Below are 19,827 nucleotides of genomic sequence, written 5' to 3'. Positions count from 1 at the left end.
GCTCTATGAGTCACATGTGTGATGTCTTCAGCAATAGAGTCCTACTAAGTTCTGGATGGTGGTCACCAAGAGCATTGGCAGTAACCTAGTAATGTTTGGGGGTCTTTGGGACCTCACTAACCAGTAAGTTGAGACTAAATAACTCATTCCTGACACTGGGCTTCATAGCATTGTGATGAATAATGTTTTATCTGAAAAGCCACTCATGATATCTGACAGCAGTAACCTATAGCAAAATATAGATAAACAGAAGTATATATACAAATATATCAGAGAGAGATATCATTTAGTAGAAATTGAAAGGTGTAGCAAGTGTCTGGAAACGCTTCCCTGCATAATTGGTAGTTGAGTGCCAATTACCACCCATTCTGAAAGGCATCTTGGGAAATATTTTGATTTTTTTTATAGATATTTTCTTTGAGGTTTATGCATTCATTTTCCCTTTTCAGGGAAAATTGTACTTTGAGCATGAAAAAACTGAGGTGAACACAGTAATCAGAACCTATGGACGTACTACTTTCTAAAGTTTAACGGATTTTAAACGGATTTTAGAATGGTTTTAAAACATACTTCGTGGACTGCTTTAACTTTGGAAAGTACTTGGAATATTTTCCTGCAATGTAACCAAGTAGCCTATATAAAAGACACATTCTTTTGCCACATGATGAAATGTACTGTTAAATTATTAATCCTGAGTGTGATTTCTTTGTCCTGAGAGAAGTTGCTTTTACAATCTCACCGTGAAAATATCTTCTTGTTTTGGTATTCCTTGCTGTTTCTCACAAATTTATCTTCCTGTAAAAGTAGATGCAGAATCTCCACTTATAGCTTTCTTTGCTCTTTCTTAGTCCTCACTAGCTCCTTACAGTAAAGCAAGCTTGTTTGGTTTCTCCTTCCTCTAGATCCACAATGATGATGGCGTGTGGTTGAGACTGAATGATGAGACAATAAAGAAGTATGTTCCTAACATGAATGGTTACACTGAAGCCTGGTGCCTCTCTTTTAATCAACATCTTGGCAAGAGCCTTCTGGTCCCTGTTGACGTAAGTGAAAGATGGTTTTTAAAAGCATCATAGTTGCTCTCTGTTCTCATTGTAGATCTTTCTTTAATTAAGGCTTTTCAGTTCTGAGGTAATTAATACCTATATAACTTTTGCTTCAAAAGTACTTTAATATTAAGGGCTTCAGTGTAATGAAAGTAGAATTTGGCATGGGTAAGGCTCTTAATGCTTATTTTGATCTGTCACCAACAATAATTAATAAATTAAAACTAAACCTACTGAATTCTTTAAAAAGAAGTGGGAAATTAAAATGGTTACACTTTTTTTATTTACACTGCTATTTATAGTGAATTCTAACGCAATATTTAAGAAAATATAATTAATATACATTCAGAAATAGGTATAATTATTGGTTTGTTACTTTGAAAGTTTGCAGTTGTTTCTATGTTATGTCTACCTCTGGATCCCTTATGTCTTGATATACAGTACTGTTGTGTTAATGTAAGATGTGATTTTTAGACTTGTATTGCCATTTAATATCAAGTGATACTAAATCTTAAATTAAGAAATCATTACAGTTCCTTGATATTGCAGTATTTGGTTAAGTCATTGTTTGCTAGAGTGCTGTATCATAAAATAGGTAGTAACCACACTACTTTGTTAGCTTAGCTACAGAGAATGACTTTTCGTCTTCACTATGTGTTCCTAATGACATCACTAATAAGTAGCATTGATACAATATACTTGGGAATTGATAACTAATTGACAAGGTGGTAGAAAGCAGATAAGTACTATGTAAATTGTTTCCCCCTTTTTTTCAAGTTGTACATAGTCTGTAAGAATGGAAAGGGCTTACTTCTTTCTCTCACTACAGCTATTTGTTGAATTTAGTTTTATCTTTAATCCATTTGTGTGTGTGTGTGTATGTGTATGTGTATGCTCGTGTGTGTGCATGCATGAGCTCGTGCACACGTGGGTCTTATTTCAGTCTTATTGGTAAGGACTAAATAAAGATTCTTTTGTTGCTTTTATAATATTACAGTAGTCTTTCAGTATTGCTTGATATCTAATTTGAATGCTTTTGTCTGGTATAATCATTTTGCTTAAATTAACTCCTGGCATATATGTGTGCTTCTTGTTTGTCTCATGCCATTTTTACTGTGACACTCTCTTGTTAAATGTATTGTTCTCATTTTTCAAAGATTGTAAGTATTGGTGGAACCAGTGCTAGAGCCTCACTTGCCATGGTTCCAAGGTGTATTTTTTTATGTTTAGTATACCATGGTATAATAAGTTAAGTATAGTTTTAAAATGATAAATAATTACATAGTCGATTATGTTGTTTTGTGATAAGCTGTAGAATGGATTAACTTAGATGTTTCTAAGACAGATGTAAAGAAAAGGTTGCCAATGAAAAAGAAGAAAATTAATGTAGTGTAATTCAAAGTAATAGAACCTATTACAAAAATCATTATTACTTGGAATGAACTGCTGATTTAAATATGAATATTGGTAGCATTAGTGATTAAATGAAGATGATTATTATAACATGCTCTGATGGTAAATAAGTCAGTGGAAGTTTTTAAAATGAAGTTCTGTGAGGGGACAGCTCAGCCAGTAAAGTTTCTTATCTTGTGGGAGGACCTGGGTTCAGACTCCAGAGCTCACATCAAAGTTCATGACAGGGTAGTAAAAGCTTGTCATCCTAACTCTGGGGAGGCAGAGATAGGAGTATCTGTCCTTAGGACTCATTGGCCTGATTGGTGGGCCTCAGGTCAGTGAGAGACCCTGTCTCAAAGGAGGTAGACAGTGGTCCTGAGATTATACACATATACGCGCTAACAACATACACATATAAACATAAAAATTAGTTAATAAACTAACTTCTGTAATTTGAAAACTATAAAGCAGTAGTTCTCAACCTTCCTAATGTTTTGAACTTTTATTTCAGTTTCTCATGTTCTAGTGACCCCCACCTGTAAAATTATTTGATTGCTACTTCATGACTATAATTTTGCTACTGTTAAGAATTGTAATGTAAATATCTGATATGCAGGATATCTGATATACTACCCTCAAAGGAATCATGAGATACAGTTTGAGAACTGCTGCTATAAAGTATGTTAAAATAAAATTGTATATATCTTGGAAAATACAAGTAAAGAAATGCATATGGAATAGGGAATATTTGCCTGCTTAGAATGAAAGCTTAGTTTGAAATGAGTTCACTCTTATAAGTAGAGATTTTCATGACTTAAAACTGAAATACCCATTTTTATGTACTTTGTCAAAATGGCAAATATTCATTGTAAGGATATTGCAGAGAAAGGAGATTTTATATCAAGGGGCTGTGAATGTATTCTGAATTCTTACAGAAGCAATCAGGGTGTCTGAGCATTTGCTTGTGTGTATACAGATCACTTCCTATCCAGACTAAGAAAGTATGCTGATATTAAAAAATTAGGGAGTACTAAAGATTTGGAGTAGGATTACGGGAAACATTGCTACCTTGTGATTCTTTTGTAGCATCACCAAATTGGTAGTTAGCAAATATTTCTTGCATTTATGGATATTCTTTTGAAATGCTCACTGTCTGGCAGTACATGTTTGTCATACTTAAGATTTCCTTGTTTTAATCTGTGAATGGGCTTGTGCTTATGTGTAAAGGTAGGCTGTTTTTAATATAAGTGATAGGTCATTTATTACAGCACAAATAAATATGCTGTTATTAGATTATTATAATCTGCTCTATTTCATTCTATATTAATTTTTTAATGAGAATGAGATCAAGACAGTTAAAGTAATACTGTAATTTTATGAATATACAATTTTTGTTTTCTTATATGTTTTCTGCATTAAAATTAGCAGCCCTTAGCTTTGTGATTTTTTTTTCATGAGCATTTGATGTATTTGATAATGTGTTTTCATGGTAATAATTATTAATTTATGTAAAGTCGTCTGTGTCTTGAGAAACTGTCACCTTATAATCACACTTTGCTGCTGATTAATTTTAGTTAGGTTTCTAATACTCATTAATATGCTAATTCTACTGAGAAAATTTTGTCTTTAAAATTGAATTTAAGAATGAAGTAATTTAAATTATTTTGTATGTGCCTTTTTGTGGTGTCATATTAATCTTTGAAGGTATATAGTATGAAATTTTATCTTACTTTATCTTTTGTAATTATCAGGAATTGAGACTTTAGACAAATTACTATTTTGATTAGCATTCATATCATTAGCTAAAATTTTCCTAAATCTTCAAAAGAAAACTCTTCAATTATTTCATTTTTAATCTCCTGATTTCTGTTTGATAAATGTCTTAACACTTTATAAATAATTTAAATTTACATTAAATTTTTGTAGTCTAGGAATTTTCTACAACTATAGAAACTAAAGCAAAATCTATAAAATTAGAATTTATATATAATTAGAATAAACAAAATTTATTTTATTGGCAGTCTGTTGCCATAGCTAGTAGCCACATCATTTTAAATGTCATTGTACACTTAAGTTTGCACAATGAAATTGAAGAGAGTCTAAGCTTAAAGAAATCACTACATTCAGTCTTTAATGCTGGATCGGTTTGTATTCGGTTTTTCTGGGGGGTGGGGGGTGATATTTCGAGACATGATTTCTCTGTGTAGCCAGGGAACACTCCAGAAGTTCTTGTATACACAGATTGACCAACATGGGTATCGTTTTCCTTCAGAATAGCATTTTGGAATTCTTTATGAAGTTTTTGTTTTACCTAAAGAGAGAGGACCTATTGGCCATGCATTCTAAAGTTAAGGGAATGACGACTTTGGTTTCAGTTTTGTATTAAATTTATTTGTAGGCACATTACTAGAAACTCATTTCTACATATCTTATATAATTAGTATTTATGTATGTGTGTATGTGTGTGTATATATATGTTACTGTTTCCACCCACACATACTTTAAGGAAATGGAGATAGAAAATATTAGATGTCTTCTCATTGTCTAAAATGACATGTGATAAGGAATTTAATTTTTTCTTTCATGTTTAAGTCTCCAGTGATACATACTTCAGTTAACATTTGAATGTCCTCTTCTTTTGTTCTAAACAGAATAACCTGTTAGCAGTCTTTACATAAGCAATACATTTGTAGGGTTGCTGCACATTGAATATATTTGAGTTTTAACTAAAATTAAGTATAGGTTCATAGTATGATGCGTCTGTGTAAACGTGTATCATTTAATTGTCATTAGAGTGTTTGTGAAAATACTTTTAGTAGAACCATGTTGTTATGAATTAATTGTTCTTTAACAGAATATTTTGGAATTCAACATAGAGATCTTGAGGACTTATGACTTCCTAAACTTTAAGATTTAAGTTACTAGCCTTTTAATAAAAGATTCAGCTTGTGTTTCTTTCTGTTTTTTTTAAAATTTTTGCTAGTAGTTTTTTGGAAACATTTCCAAAGGTTGATTTTCCTTTCCTTTCCTTTCCTTTCCTTTCCTTTCCTTTCCTTTCCTTTCCTTTTCTTTCCTTTCCTTTCCTTTCCTTTTCTTTCCTTCCTTCCTTCCTTCCTTCCTTCCTTCCTTCCTTCCTTCCTTCCTTCCTTTCATTTTCTTTTTTTTCTTCCACTTATAAAAGAGAGGAACTATTTTAATGGCTTGTTTTCCATTTGTGTTGATTTTTTATTTTGATATTAAAAGTGATGGTTTACATACATGCCATTATTTATAAAAGGTGCATTTTCTATATAATCTCTATTGTTTACATCTTTATAAAACAACAGACTGTTCTATGTCATTAAACAAATCTTGATTGTACTAGAACAAATAACGTTCTCATTTAAGGGATTCAAGGTTTCTTTCTTGCACTGACTCTTAAGCCTTCCAGCAAAGTCTGGCTCTTGATATTAGTAAATGGCATGACACACTATATCTACGGAGAGCTTTTGACAAAACCGTGTTTTTCAGAATTTTGGCATGTGGTTTACTCAGGTGGCTTCAGTTTCATTTTAGCAAAATCATATTTCAAATTGGTGCTGGAGTTCAGAAAATGTAACTGTGAACGCATCTTCTGCAGATGATACTCTGATCCCTTTCCTTGTTGATATTTTTCTTTCTTAAACTTTGTCGCTCAGAATATCTTTAATGCTAGCCAAGGAGTCAGGGATTTGGACGTATTTTCATGGACTTCCAAAGCTTTTTCCCCCCAGGTGAGTTAACTGTAAGGAACAATCATGCACTGTCCAGGTATTTTCAGCATGTGCAACAGGCTTTCCATTGTGTCTTTGAGGCTGTGTGTGTTAGTAACTGGAATTTAGCAGGGGGTCGTCTGCAAGTACTGCAATTGAGTGTCCCCCTCATTTTGCTCAGACATGTGTTACCACTTTAAAGGAAGTGAAGCTTTTCCTGGCTTCATGGTTGCAATGGTTTTCTGATGAACTTCTCCAACAGTTTACTCCAAGTTATTTTGTTCAGAACGAAATTTGTTGTGACCTTGTAACTCTTCTTTTTACCCCTAGCCTACTCTTTTGAATTGACCTTTTGAATATTTATTTTAGAAAATGGATTGGGAATTGAATGAGAAATAAATATAAATATGTATATATGTGGTTGAAATTCACCAATTTTATATTCTGGTGTATAGTCTCACATTTCTGTATTGAAAAAAATGTACATTTTAAGATTGCTTTGGCATAACAAACAGTCATAATTTTATGCCCATCAATTATTTTCATGCAGTTTAATACAAGAGAACTATTTTTGTCTTTTATAAATGCTTTGTTTTCTACTTACTCTTTATAGCTTTATTAATGATTAGATAAAATACTAATTGTCTTAATAAGTTTCTCATATATTACATTTGATGAATAGGTTATGATTATCATTAGCTTTGCCATGACTTACTTCCCATTGTTACCCTTGAAGTTGCAATTATTGTGAAATCTAGTAAATGATGCAAGGAGATCATTAAATAACACTGAATTTTTTTCAGCCCCTGTTTGTGCAGTTTGCTGTTTATTTTAATGTCAACATGCAACTTTAAAAGCACTCTAATTATGACATGATGTATTTACTGAAATTTATCATTGACAAGTAGGAATCTTTAAATGTGTACTCAAAACTCTGTGATTATACTAGCACTATTCAAAGTTTATATGCTGCTATACTTTTTAATGTTCTCTTTACATTTATAAAAGTATATATACAGATTTTTACAAATATATGTACATGGTAATATGAATGCCTAATTTAAGCTTAATTTACTTACAAATCTAGTATTCTTTCCAAGGTCTTATTTCCAATAAGTTGTTAATATGTAAAGGCTATTGATATATGCAGTGTAATTAGAATGAATAAATAATTTCCATAGTATATATTTGTTTAAGTAAAGATTTATGGTCTTTCATTACCACCATGTGATTTACAAATTATCTTGTGAGGAGCCCAGATTCTAGGTACACACCTGCAATCTCATCACTTCAGAGGGTTGGGAATCACTGGCCAGTCAGGGCCACATAGAAAGACAAATAGTCTCAAATCAGCAATTAAAAAGCTAGTAATCATTCTTTTGTTGCATTACCAAGGCACATTAAAGTTCTTGAATCTTCATATATTTTAGCCCAGTACTTATTTAGTAGCCTGTTTCCTATTTGAATACATATGCATCTGCTAACACAAAGATCCTTGTAGGAATAGAAATCAATGTGCTATAAAAGTTTATCATGTGTAATGCCAGGGTTGTCAATATTTATATAACCTTATACTTACTTTATCCTAATTTTATATGTATTGCATTATGGTTATTTTTTACCTAATACAACTCATAGAGTTCCTACTATTATATTTAAAGGTAGTTTTTATTTTTCTTTTTAAATGAAATGATAATTGTAGGCTGGAGTTGTAGCTCACTACTTGCCTAACCTGTGTAAGGGCCTGATTTTAATCCTCAGTATTACAAAGAAAGCAATAATGAGGACAATGGTAGAACCCCTAATGTGAAACAAAGCAAATACATATACGTTGGTGTATCTCCCTGTTGTATTCCACTGGAGATAGTTCATCATAGCATTGACATTCATCAGTAAATATAGAGTAGGGTCTTTGCCTTTAGAAATAACGCTTTTAAATATGTACACATATTAAAATATATAGAGATTTATTTTCTTTAAAATATGCCTTTAGTGCTAATCTCTCCTCTCTACAAAAAACATGCCCTTTCTTTCTGCCACTAGTGTTGCTATGTCATGTAGTAGTGGTGATCTAGCAAATCCAGAGAGAGATTTCATGTGCACTCTAGTTTGCTAAAATGTTATAAGCATTATGTGTTATAGTATCGTATTTCTCTGATGTGGGGGTACAAAAGACAGAAATTCATTTAATTTCCTGTTCCTGCTAGGTCTTTTCCTCCTCAAATATATTTTTATATGAAAGGTTTCTTATTAGTGTGTTAGCTGATATTTTAATTATATGTTCTTAGTTGGAAATATTGTAGACGTGCTTCAAAAACTCTTAATAGGATTATGACAGTAGTGATAGACTATATTTTGTTCATTTTTCTTTTCCTATTCAAATTTTCAGGAACCTAAAACTAATACTGATGACTTTTTCAAAGACGTAAACTCGTGCTGCCCACAGGAAGCAACAATGCAAGAACAAGATAATCCGTTCTTGAGAGGCGGGCCAGGCATGTACAAGGTAGTGAAGACAGGACCTTCAGGTCACAACATCAGAAGCTGCCCCAACCTTAGAGGTATCCCAATTGGAATGTTAGTTCTGGGAAACAAAGTCAAAGCAGTGGGAGAGGTATGGATTCTTGTAGCTTCATGACTTCTATGACACTCATTCTTAATATAATATAATCAAGTATCACTTTCTTCCAGATTGTCATTTCCATCTCAGGTTCTTAAATGTTCATGTGGTTGACTTTTACTTGTACTGGAAATACTAACATAACTTTCTGTCTTTTAAAAAATTATTCTCACAGTTATCTCATGGAAACAGTATTTGTATTGCTTATATTAACAAATAAGTTGTATTGTATACATAAGTACTTCATATTTGAATATATCTTTTTATTATTATGATTGTGCTGTTATGGGTGTCAGCATTTAAAAGATTTTTTATGAATTGGAATGGAGATGTAACTGTCCAAGATTTTTCATTTCTTTGTTCCCATTCACAGGTCTCACTGAAGTCCTGAGCAAATAAAATATTCTTTAGACCACTGTGGCATTTGCCTCCGCAGATAAGCTTGAAGATGTAGTGTGTCATGCTATTTCTTCGGGTTAGGGTCATTTTCACTCTGTAGGCACCAATAACATAATAAAAGTATGCTTTGTCAGGACATTTTAGGTCTAAAAGATGAGCTTTGGGTTTTAGGCATACTTATCACTCAGAGATGGATGACCTTTGTGCTTTAAAGATATTATTTTAATTAAAGACTTAAATATATGCTATTTTACAGAAGTTTTTAATTCTGTCTTTACCTCAGGCTGTGGTCTTAATTTCAGAAACTAATTTTACAGTTGAAATGTATTGAAATCATTATGTTGTGCAGAATCACTTAAGCTTCTTACTGGTTTTCAGCTGGATGCCCTGAAAGAATCAAGCCAATCAATGATGCTTTCTGTTATGTGCCAGGTAACCAATTCTGAAGGCACATGGGTGCAGCTGGATAAGAGCAGCATGGTAGAATTCTGTGAGAGTGATGAAGGAGAGGCATGGTCCTTAGCTAGAGACAGAGGCGGAAACCAGTACCTACGGCATGAAGATGGCAAGTTGGCTTAAATTTGTGATTTATTTTGATTAAATTTTAACATACATATATTTTATGTTTATTGCACTATCTTTTCCTTGAAGAGGCTGTTGAATGCTTATTTTTTTAAATAAAAGAAAATCTAAAGGTTTAAACACCTTACAGCTTGCAAAACTGACTTGTAAAATACATAAGTACTAAATGAATGGTCATGAAGGAGAAAAATTACAAGAATACTGACAATGTAATTATCTATCTTTGTTAATAGTAGGAAAAACTTTCCTTTGTTTCACTAAAATGAATTTGTATGCCCCATTTTTTAGTGTAAGTCTGGGCCTGAATTCTTTACTCCTACCATAAGCTGAAGTTCAGTTTTCAAACCAATTGCAGTGTTGTGTGTGGAAACCTCCTTTAGCTGAATTTTCTCTTAAGAAAGGAAAGGGCCCTTTGTTTTTGTTTTTGTTTTTGTTTTTGTTTTTGTTTTTTTCTAGAATTAGCTTTCAGCTTTAGTTTTCAACATTGATCTCACTACAATTTCCCTTTTTGTGCCCCTCTGCTTATTGTGATGGTGACAAAACTTTACTTTTCAATCTCTCACCAAGATACTAAGTCTCTTGTGGACAGATCAGGGCTGCTATCCTTAGATTTCCAATGTGTCATTACAAAATTCTGTAAATGCACGCTAATTTGTAAGCACCATAGTTAGCATATCAAAGTGAGTAGACTGTTGAAGATGTTTTCTATTTGAGGATGGTTGGATGGTTGGATGGATGGATGGATGGATGGATAGATAGATAGATAGATAGATAGATAGATAGATAGATAGATAGATAGATAGATAGTCTTTATTCCTAGTTTAATGTCCAATTTATTTTTAAGTTGCCCTTGTTGTAAATTGTTTGCAATAAGATTCCCTTATCCAGAAATATACTCAATAATATACCATGCCATATTAAGAGGGACTACTTAAGAACATTGATCTAGTTCTTAAATTTCCCTCTTTATTTAATTGACAAAAGCAAAATTTGCCATATGCTCTGAACTGTTAAGCTGATCTGATGGAGTGCTAGACTTAGCTCAGCTCTGTCTGTGGGGTCAGATTAAATTAAACCATCACAAACTTTTTATTAGAATTTTCTCTGACATATGAATAGGGAATAACACATACAAAATTAACTTGATAGCTGTGACTTCTATTGTAGAACAAGTTCTTCTGGATCAGAACTCTCAAACTCCTCCTCCAAGCCCTTTCTCAGTACAAGCTTTTAATAAAGGGGCAACCTGCGGTGCCCAAGGATTTGATTATGGCCTCGGAAACAATAAAGGTAGGCATCTGAGTGTGAGTCTTCTTGTGACTTGAGTAAGTTCTTGTTACTTTTTACCCCTTCCCACTTACCCTCATTAAATTAAAATGAATGCATATGAAACTAACACAATGTTTCAGAGGTGTTATTTTTCACAATATTGCTTTATGCCAGATCCAGCTTATGTTTACTGGAGTTCTTATTCATACTGTTTCTGTTTTAAAGGCACTCATTCTGAACTTGTATTCTGAAGATCTGAATCCCTGCATCTAGTCAGTGATATGACCTGTTACTAGGAGAGGAATGTAAATGAGCAAACATTTTCTTAATCAGTCCACTAGAATTCTCTCTTAGTAACGTCATATGTGGGTTTTATGAGTTATATGTGGGTTTAAATCTCAAGCCTGGCTATGTTAGTTAAATTACAGTTACATGAAATAATGCATTTGAACATGGTCTGCATAATGAACTAGAAAGCAGTTAAACAGAAAAGGCTAGAGCAATGTGAATATGAAGTGTGTACAGCTCATCATATGTGTTAATGAATGGGTCAGCATCGTAGAGAATCTAAATAATTCTTCTGGGATAATTTGCTCCTGAAATTTATCCAAAATTCCCTTTCTGGATAAATTCAGATATGTTCTTTCTAGTGCATGTAATCTTGATTCCTTGAAAATGTGCAATATTGTGAGAAGGCAGCAGTTCACTGAGTGATGTGTAGGAGGGTGAAGGAAGTTGACTTTTAAAGTTTATTGAAGCCAGGTGTAGTGCCTTAGTCCAGTCATCTCAGCACAGACAGGGCAGGAGGACAGCCAAGGCTATAGGGTTGATTTGAGGTCTGGTTACGTTACATATATACCAAGACCCTCTCAAATAAATAAATAAATAAATAAATAAATAAATAAATAAATAAATAAATAAATAAACAAACAAACAAACACACACTTTTTTAAAAAAAAATTGTATTTATTCATAGTGCTTCATTTCTAGGAACACATACATGTGAATTTCCTTGACTTGCAGTTATTGAAAAAAACAAAAACAAAAAATGCAAAATTGTTTTGATGTATGAGAACAATTAGTTTAAAATAAAGCCACTTTTATGAATGCCTCATTAATGTCCACAAGTGTTCCTTTACTCTCTTGGTTTAGTCACTCTCCCAAGCAGAGATTTTACCTGCTTGCATGCTTCCAGTCCCCCTGATTTCTGTTAACTTAAGCTCACTTTTCATACTTACAGAGAAGCTGCTGGGTAGTGTGTTCTTTAGGTCCTTTTTCTCTGTTATTGTCAACTCTTAAATGAAAACTTAAGTGTTTACTTATAGCCACTGAACCTGTTGAATAAAGTATTCTAAAGCCATGCTTTATTCAAACGTATGCTTTTACCCTGAAAGTGTCCTTGTCATTTTTCTACTGATGGCTATCACTGTAAGTTAGTCTTTAAAATGGAATTCACTAAAGCACCAGAAAAATAAAATTAATTTTTAAGAAATGCAGGCATTGCTGTAAGCATTTATTAAATGGAAATCAAAAGTCCTTTTAAAGTGCTGTTATAAATATTGTTTAAAATATGATGCATTTAGGACATGTTATATTTATATTGAGAAAAAACATTAAGAAAGTTAAATTTAGCTGGGCATTGGTAGTGCACGCCTTTAATCCCAACATTCGGGAGGTAGAGGCAGGCAGATCTCTGTGAGTTTGAGGCCAGCCTGGTCTCCAGAGCAAGTGCCAGGATAGGCTCCAAAGCTACACAGAGAAACCCTGTCTCGAAAAACCAAAAAAAGAAAAAGAAAGCTAAATACTTCTAACTACTGTTTAGTTTAACGAACATTCCCATTTTTTTTCTTGACTTCTGTACTGCCCACGATCAAGAAATTATTTACCAAGTATTTTTATTTAGAACAATTATATAATTCTTTATAAACTATAAATATATTCTGGAATCTAAAGTGTTTATTTAAAAGAAATCAGTACTTGTGTAACTTAAATACATAACTCCATACAAACCTGTGCCCCTTACAAGCTCAGCTAAGATTCATCACTTACATTTAGAAAGTAGATCTGGAACTGCACTGTTAGTTTCTGCACCAGCCTGTCTGGATGTGAGGCCTCCCCTTCAGTTTCATGTAAACTATTTGAAATCCATAGATTTTCACAAATACAGTTTTTTATCTAATTGCATTATATCTGTCCTTAAGCTCTTTTATAAATATGCTTCAAGTTTAATTATAAGAAAAATATCAATCAAATTAGGTAACTCATTCATATTTTGTATTATAGGAGTTACAAAATTATCTCTCTAAGGAAAATAATTCCTGCTTTTACAAAAATACCGTTTCCTTAGCAGTAATCATTTTTAAATGGAAGTATTGATTTATAACTATGATGTAGTTATATTGTACTTTATCCCCACTGAGTATACATTTTAAGGAAATGAAGTTATGCAGTATTTATTTTCTGCATGAAATATTCTGCAGATTCAGCAGGGTGGCATTAGCTCTTATGGAGCCCCATGGAATAAGTAACCTCTTAGCATACCTAGGATCTTCATTTCTTTGCTCCGCACCAGCACAATACTGAGTGAACTTACATACATCCCTCATAGATCCTTTCTTCTGTCATAAATAATGGGGAAAGTTAGGTGTGAATTTCAGGTGGATTTGTTTCTTTGGACTACTATATAAGACTGGTGGAGTATGTCCATTGAAAACCTCAAAGCTAACCAGCATGTGGAATCAAATCCCTGATTTGAGGACAGTGATCACCACCTTCCCCTTTTTTGAATTGGCATAGCTTTATTTACTGTTTCATTTGCCTGACTGTCATAAAGCACCATTGACTTTGCCATCTTGGATGTAAATGAGTAACAAGTTGTAGTTTTGACTGTTTTGCCCACTGCAGGTGATCAACTGAGTGCCATATTGAATTCCATTCAGTCACGGCCCAATCTCCCAGCTCCTTCCATCTTTGATGAAGCTGCAAAACCTCCCTCTTCCCTAGTCCACAGCCCATTTGTGTTCGGACAGCCCCTTTCCTTCCAGCAGCCTCAGCTCCAGAGTAAGTCTGTCGGCCTCACCTGCCTCGTGAAGCATTTCTGAAGCCCCGTCTGATTATTGATCAGTCTGTTAGTTATGGACTCTCCTGACTGGTTTCATTTAATTAGATGTTATCCCGCCCATACTTTTGAAATATTTAAACTATCCAGAGTTAAGATGTTCTGCAGCTAAGACATTTGTTTTCAATTAAATATTTTTAAATTACATGGAGTTATAAAATCTGACCATTGTTTTTTCTATTCTAACTCTAGTAAATTCATACTATAAAACATATTAAGAAAGACATTTTTTATTTCACGTTTTATTTTTTAATATGCATGGCTTTGGTAAGCGGTAGTTCCAGTGATAATTTGCATTGAATTTTTGTTGCTTGGTACATGCCCAGAAAGAATAAACCCATTTCACTGTGGCAGTTCAATAGAAAAGGGAGGTGCACTTTCTTTGTTGTTTCCTCGTGTCTTTTTAGTTTTGTTCCTCATCCATTATACTGATCATTTCATTCCAGTTTCACTGTCAAGGATTACTCTAGCCTTTTACCTATAATAATAGCCTACATTGGTTTACATAATAAATTCAAATAGATTACAGATAACTGAGTTTTCATTTCTCTTAAATGCTTTCTGAGCCTTCCCACATAAATAAATTCTGCTGCATGACAACAATAGGTTCTTTAGCATTCAAATTCTCTTGTTGTCCAAATAAATACACTGACTAAGATAGTTTATGAAAGCCTCACTTCCTAGCCTTTTTGTTTTGTTGTTTCCTTGTTTGCCTGGAATTCAGCTCTGAATGTCTGTGCCTCAGTTTATGGACCCCATGACCACTTTGCTTATAGTACATTCACACTTAAGCCTAAACTACTATTTTACAACAAAACTTTGGTAACTGTTGCTAGAATTACTTAAGAGAATACTGGAGATTCTAGGTAACAAATTTTATTGTTCACTGTTGTAGTATTATTGACATGACATGACATATCTTCCTTGTAACTATTTTTCCCTTACAACTTATATACCCCAGCAAAATCTTTCAAGCAGTATAAAAATTACAATGTGATCACATTCTACTTTTCAAGTGAATGATTACAGTGAATTCAAGTAAAAAACAGCATATTTTCCATATCCCTTACATGATCAAACATAATATTAATTACAGGTGAAAAACAAGTTGTCCTAGGGACCCACATGCATTCTTACCCAAGTGAGTTGTTGTACATTAACAGAGTATATGCAAACAAGGTATGTTTCTCAGTCACTTCTTTTGCTGGCAGGCTACATTGTGCAGTTACAAAGAAAGGGTCAGTTGCTTTATTATTTATCTCAAAAGGTAATCTTATAAAAAATCTTAAAGAATCACAAATCTAAACTTACATATAAAAACAACTAGTCAGCTCTACCTTAAATCCTCAGTGTATACCCACTCATCCACAATTTTTTTTTTTTTTTTTAAGCAGGAAGCTGAGGGTAGAAATGGCTACAAGGAATTAATCATCACCTTTGATCACCAACCCATCCTAGCAAGAAAGCCATGTCAGCCAGCAGTAGCCAGGCTGTCGTTTTTCTTGTTCCCTGACCTCAACAAGTTCCTTGCTCAGCTATTATGACTTTTAAAATTGTTTTTCAAGATTTTCTATCTCAAAGCTATTAACAAAAACATATTAACCTAACCTAGGTCATTCTTCAAAGCTTTGTTTTAGCTATGATACACACCAAAAACCATGAACACATCTCTCAACATTAAAAGAACTTGAGTTAGCTGAGCTTCTGGGACTCAATTGTTTTTCTTAATCATTAACCTAAACCACAGTCTATATGGCTCCTCAAGAGAAACTAGCTGTTTCCTTGTTCTATTTTCTATCCTCTGCAGCCCCTGCTTCATCAGGGGTGGGGGCAACACCATATCTTGCTTTTGCCTGTGTCAGTTTTCCCACTAAGCCAACCTCTGTCATAATCCCTTACTATATTAAAGACCTTAACCATGAAAATCCTATTTAAGCTAACACTATTACTGTATGAAATCATTGCTTCAGTTAAACAGTACAGCTTAAAAGAAATCATCTTCATAATACTTCACAGATAAAAAATGCCCAGTAGAATGGGCTATTACCATGAGACAATCACACTACATGAAAACCAGGGGGGATCCCCACACACCCATTCACACCATGCCGGATACCAGAGGAAAATGGCAATGACAAACATGCAGAGCCACAGCAGTAGCAAGAGGTTCTTGAGGCCCTGTCTATCCAAGATTCACCCCTCAGAGATTTGCTTCCTGGTGGGCCGACCTCCTGAGCTTCAATTGCCACCTGCTGCTCCTCTGACATGGCCACCAGCCTATTTTAATAATGTTTATATGTGTGTGTGTGTGTGGTTTCTATGTGTACTCGTTTGTGTCCGTGAGGAGACTAGAGGTCAACTTCAGGTTGCTCTCATTGCTTTTTGAGACAGGGTCCCTCACTGAGCCAGCAACTGACTCACTGATTGGGCTAGGTTCTGAGCCTGAAGCACCCTCTGAGCTAGGTTTAAGATATGTGCCTCCGCCAGAGATGTAAATTGAAGGCCTCATGGCTCCACAGCAGACGTTTTACTAGCTGACTCATCTCCCATGCCCCCACTTGATAATTTCTAAGTTGATGACAGAACTGTTTTATTTTATTTGACTTGTGGCAGTGAACACTTGCAAGTAAAGGTGAATGGGCTAAAGGGTAAACTGTGATTCAGTGGGCCGCACCACAGCTTCTACAACAAGATTCTGCTTGGGTTTTTGTTTTCTCTTAGTTTTTTTTTTGTTTGTTTTTGTTTTGTTTGTTTTTTTTGTTTTTCTTTTAATTTCGGTGTTGATTTGTAGAGAGGTTGCAAGGGCAGTGGGCAGATTGGAGGAGACAGGGAGATATGGGGGATCGAGAGAGACATGATGTGAAACCCACAAAGAATCAATAAAAGCAAGTGTTAAAAACAATATAAACCCCTGGGCATTGGTGGTGCTCACCTTTAATCCCAGCACTCGGGAAGCTGAGGCAGGAGGATCTCTGTGAGTTCGAGGCCAGCCTGGTCTCCAGAGCGAGTGCCAGGACAGCCTCCAAAGTTACACAGAGAAACACTGTATCGAAAAACAAAAACAAACAAACAAAAATGTTATATTGGGAGGGTTATCAATTTTTTATGATTTCTTCCATCTGGACACACTCCAATAATGTGGAACAATGCCATACTTCAGTGGAAAATTTATTTCTAGTTTATGCTTGCATTGAAATTTGTCCCTTTGTTCTTCTAAAATTCTTTTAGTATACTAATGCTTATGTAAATAAATTTTAATTCCTATCCCATGTCTTAGTCTCCTCTCTTAGTCACATAATTCTGTGTTTCTCCCAATATATTTGCCACTAAGGAAACTTGTGGATGTTTGGATATGCTGTCATTCCAGACATCTGACATACTTGGATTATATAATAATGATCACTGCCAGTGTGTGTTAAATCCTCTGAAACATTGATAGAAGTGAGAATAATCAATACATGTAATTGTATCTTGTTTTGTTTTTTGTTTTGTTTTTGCAACAATCAAACCTGAGGTCTTGTACATGCTGGACAAGGGCTCTAGCACTGAGCTGCATCGCGGCCTAGTTATATGTACTCCTTCATCTGCATCCTGTTCTCTTACTTCTTTGGCCAGAGCCAAGTTTTGATTTGTTGTCTCTACAAGAATCAGTGAACTTATTCTTAATATTTTTAAAATAAGCCAGGCGGTGGTGGTACACATCTTTAAGCCCAGCACTCAGGAGACAGAAGTAAGTGGATCTCTCTGAGTTCAAGGCCAGCCTGGTCTACAGAGTGAGTTCTATGACAGACTCCAAAGCTACAGAGAAACCCTGTCTTGGAAAAAAAATTAAAAAAAATAAATAAATCACTGTAAAGGGATTGATTTCTGGGAATTATGAACTATATAAGTTAGACGTGGCCATTTACTGTTTATTGTAGGAACCTGTGATGTAAAAAATATCTGAAGTTCTGTTCACAAAATAAAAACATACAGTCACTAGGAATTAAATTGGGTGAGGAAACCCAGCAACAGTGTTCCTCCTTATTGACACGTTTTTATTGTCACTGGGAAGGCTTTATAGAGTTAGAAGATTTCTCTCCTGCATCTTAAAAGTAACTGTGTATACATGAATATAAGCTGTCAGGTGAGCACCAAAATTTGAGTGCTATTATAAGATCATTCATAAAGCATTTTAAAGTTTTTTAAATTCCTCTTTTAGAATTGTATCTATTAATTTTAATGGGACAGAAAAAAGTTATGCCACCAAAAGCCTCAGAATTGAGAGCTCGACAGCATTGAAAGCTGAAGAGTCATTATGTTGTCATAGTTCTCTAATGGGTTACTTATCTCTGGTTGTGAAACTTAGCATTTTTGGCCATTGCTTAGTTGTTGACTTATTTTAACAATAGTTTATGACATTTTAAGTTCTGAAAATCTGCAGTTTTGTGTACTTGCCATAAGAGGGCGACATATGTCTTTATTCTTTGAGTTTATGGCCTCAGCAGTGCCCCAGGAGCACTTAGCAAAACTACAAATTTTTAGATGCTTTCCTTATTAAAATGTGAAAGGTTTACTGTTTGCTTATCCTTAGTATCCAATAATAATTTTTAAAATTCAGTTTTGTGACAATAAATTAAGTGATCAGCGAACTTGATACTTGAGATTCAAAGCAAAGAAATGAAAGAACTAATGATATGTTGGTAAAACAATGTTTTAAGGGTAAATTTTATATTAAAGCAAATATTATACTTAGGATTGAAAGTGAAGAAATAGTGACACCCACAGAGCCATGCTATCTGAGGGGTGTCCACTTTTACATGGAACAGCGTTAGCTACTGGTGAGCACTGATTTTATTTCATTGATTTATTGTTACTGTTTCTGGTTAAGTATTTGATGTCCAAAAGAGGAAGTAATGTTGTAGAAAATAATCAAATAGTTGGTTATTTCATCCATGGAGCTTAATTTTTCCTCCATTTTTTTATTTAAATTAGAAACAAGATTGTTTTACATGTCAATCCCAGTTACCTCTCCCTCTCCTGCTCCCCTGCCCCCCACTAACACCCTACCTATCCCATCCCCTTTCTGCTCCCCAGGGAGGGTGAGGCCTTCCATGAGGGGGTCTTAAGAGTCTGTCATGTCCTTTGGGATAGGGCCTAGGCCCTCCCCCATAGAGCTGAATTTTTAAGTACTAACTTAATCCTCATAAAGTGTTTTTTTTTAATTAACCTTTTCTTTTGTGAACAGAATCACTATTCCTCTAGTCATATTTTAATTTCTTTAGTCATTTAACAGTATTCTTTAGACTCTGAGAAGATGTCCTTCCTATTTATTCTGAATGATACTTGGCAGTATAGCCTGGAAGATGTCAAATACTGAAATAGTTTTAAGAAAGTTTGACAGGAGTTTGTCTTACAAGGAAACTTCTGGTTAGTGTGGTATTCTTTGGAGTTCTCACTCTTGCCCCTTCTCCCTGATAAGACTGGGTCCTACCTACAGTAGCAAGCCTGTCTGGAAGGAGACAACATTGACACACTGACAGATTGATCCCATTCAGCAGCTGACACTCTGTAGTTTCTTTCTTTGTTGTTGGTTCCTTTTAATACTTGGGTGGAACCAAGGGCCTTGAAGCTGCCAGATGGGCTCTCAACCACCGCGCCATATTCTGCTCTCTGGCTTATCTCTTG

At 34.4% G+C, this 19,827-nt stretch overlaps 1 protein-coding gene across 1 annotated transcript in view; it reads left to right on the top strand.

Annotated features, from left to right (window-relative positions):
- The window catches only part of Mycbp2 (MYC binding protein 2), a 209,237-nt gene that overhangs the window by 140,411 nt on the left and 48,999 nt on the right, over positions 1-19,827 (top strand). The window contains 4 exon segments of the mRNA XM_027393984.2: positions 903-1,043; positions 8,562-8,786; positions 9,624-9,756; positions 10,941-11,063. Coding sequence (XP_027249785.2) covers positions 903-1,043; positions 8,562-8,786; positions 9,624-9,756; positions 10,941-11,063 — 622 coding nt within the window.

This window comes from Cricetulus griseus (assembly GCF_003668045.3).
Source record: "Cricetulus griseus strain 17A/GY chromosome 1 unlocalized genomic scaffold, alternate assembly CriGri-PICRH-1.0 chr1_1, whole genome shotgun sequence".
Lineage (NCBI taxonomy): Eukaryota > Metazoa > Chordata > Mammalia > Rodentia > Cricetidae > Cricetulus > Cricetulus griseus.
Note: the sequence above shows the minus strand (reverse complement) of the source record. Positions and strands in the feature narration are given on the sequence as shown.